The sequence below is a fragment of the Bison bison genome, unplaced genomic scaffold, assembly GCF_000754665.1.
Source record: "Bison bison bison isolate TAMUID 2011002044 unplaced genomic scaffold, Bison_UMD1.0 scf7180017864486, whole genome shotgun sequence".
Classification (NCBI taxonomy): domain Eukaryota; kingdom Metazoa; phylum Chordata; class Mammalia; order Artiodactyla; family Bovidae; genus Bison; species Bison bison.
In genome coordinates this window covers 4,290,286-4,291,393 of record NW_011495046.1, presented here as the reverse complement: position 1 = coordinate 4,291,393, position 1,108 = coordinate 4,290,286, and the positions used below count along the sequence as shown (strand labels likewise).

The window sequence follows — 1,108 nt, the reverse complement described above, 5'->3', positions numbered from 1 at the left end:
TTTTTTTTTTTTGGTTAAAAAAAAAAAAAAGCCATGACGGCTCTCCCACAATTCATCTTCCCTGCGCCATCTTTGTATTATTTCTAATTTATTTTGGATGTCAAAAGGCACTGATGAAGATATTTTCTCTGGAGTCTCCTTCTTTCTAACCCGGCTCTCCCGATGTGAACCGAGCCGTCGTCCGCCCGCTGCCGCCGCCGCCGCCTCCCGCCCGCCCCGCAGCCCACCATGTCTCGCCGCAAGCAAGGCAAACCCCAGCACTTAAGCAAACGGGAATTCTCGCGTAAGTAACCCAATAATAGTAATAATAATTATTAATAATCACGAGAGCGCGCAGGACGAGAAGCAAGAGAAGGGGGGAGAGAGGGGTGTGTGCATGCATTAAAAAATTTTTTTTTCACGAGAAAAACCTCCGAGAGTCGGGATAAAAGAGATTAAGGGGGGGGGGGGACCAACCTCATCCCATCCCGAATCGTAGCCGAATGTACACTTTTGGGATAGCACGAATCTTTTAATTTTATTTAATTTTACAAAAATTTGACTCCTCCTCTTTCCTGCTTTCCTCTGCTTTATTTCGCTTTTCGGAAAGGAATGCAATGATTTCGCCTCCAATTTTGCAAAATAATGAACAATGCTGTGGATGCTAACAACTCTCGTGCAAACCTAAGGGAGGGAACTTGAGGGGAAAGGGGGTTACTTCCACTTACCGTAGGAAGAAAAACGGGGGGTGGGGAGCCCAAGTCAAAAAAAAAAACAAAAAAAAAAACAAAACAATTCCCAGGGAGAAAAGAGGTGAGACTGGCCCTTGGACACCAGCGCGCTCACGGTCAAGTGTGCACTGGGAGGAAAGTAGTCATCTCCACAATAGTGAGAAAGTGGAATTGTGGGAGGGGGGCCCCGGGCGCTCTTGAGTCCGCCGAGTCTGGAGAGGGGCCGCGGCGCCCGGGAGAGCTTGGGCGCCCGGGAAGGACCGGAGCCGCGGCCGGCGCTGCAGCCTTTTGTTCCGGCCCGAGGTGGGTGTTTGCCCCGCTGCCTTTTGTGCCGGCTCCTCGCGCTTGCCCTCCCGCGCCGCCGCCGCCGCCGCCGCCGAAGGGCAGGAGCGAGGGCC

At 52.2% G+C, this 1,108-nt stretch overlaps 1 protein-coding gene across 4 annotated transcripts in view; it reads left to right on the top strand.

Annotated features, from left to right (window-relative positions):
• The first annotated feature begins 13 nt into the window (after nucleotides 1-13).
• The window catches only part of BCL11A (B-cell CLL/lymphoma 11A (zinc finger protein)), a 101,563-nt gene continuing 100,468 nt past the window's right edge, over nucleotides 14-1,108 (top strand). For all 4 annotated transcript variants that reach the window (XM_010862946.1, XM_010862948.1, XM_010862949.1 and 1 more), the window contains exon 1: nucleotides 14-283. In XM_010862946.1, the coding sequence (XP_010861248.1) occupies nucleotides 229-283 (55 nt within the window). In that variant the 5' untranslated portion in view covers nucleotides 14-228. The remainder of the gene's footprint in view (nucleotides 284-1,108) is intronic.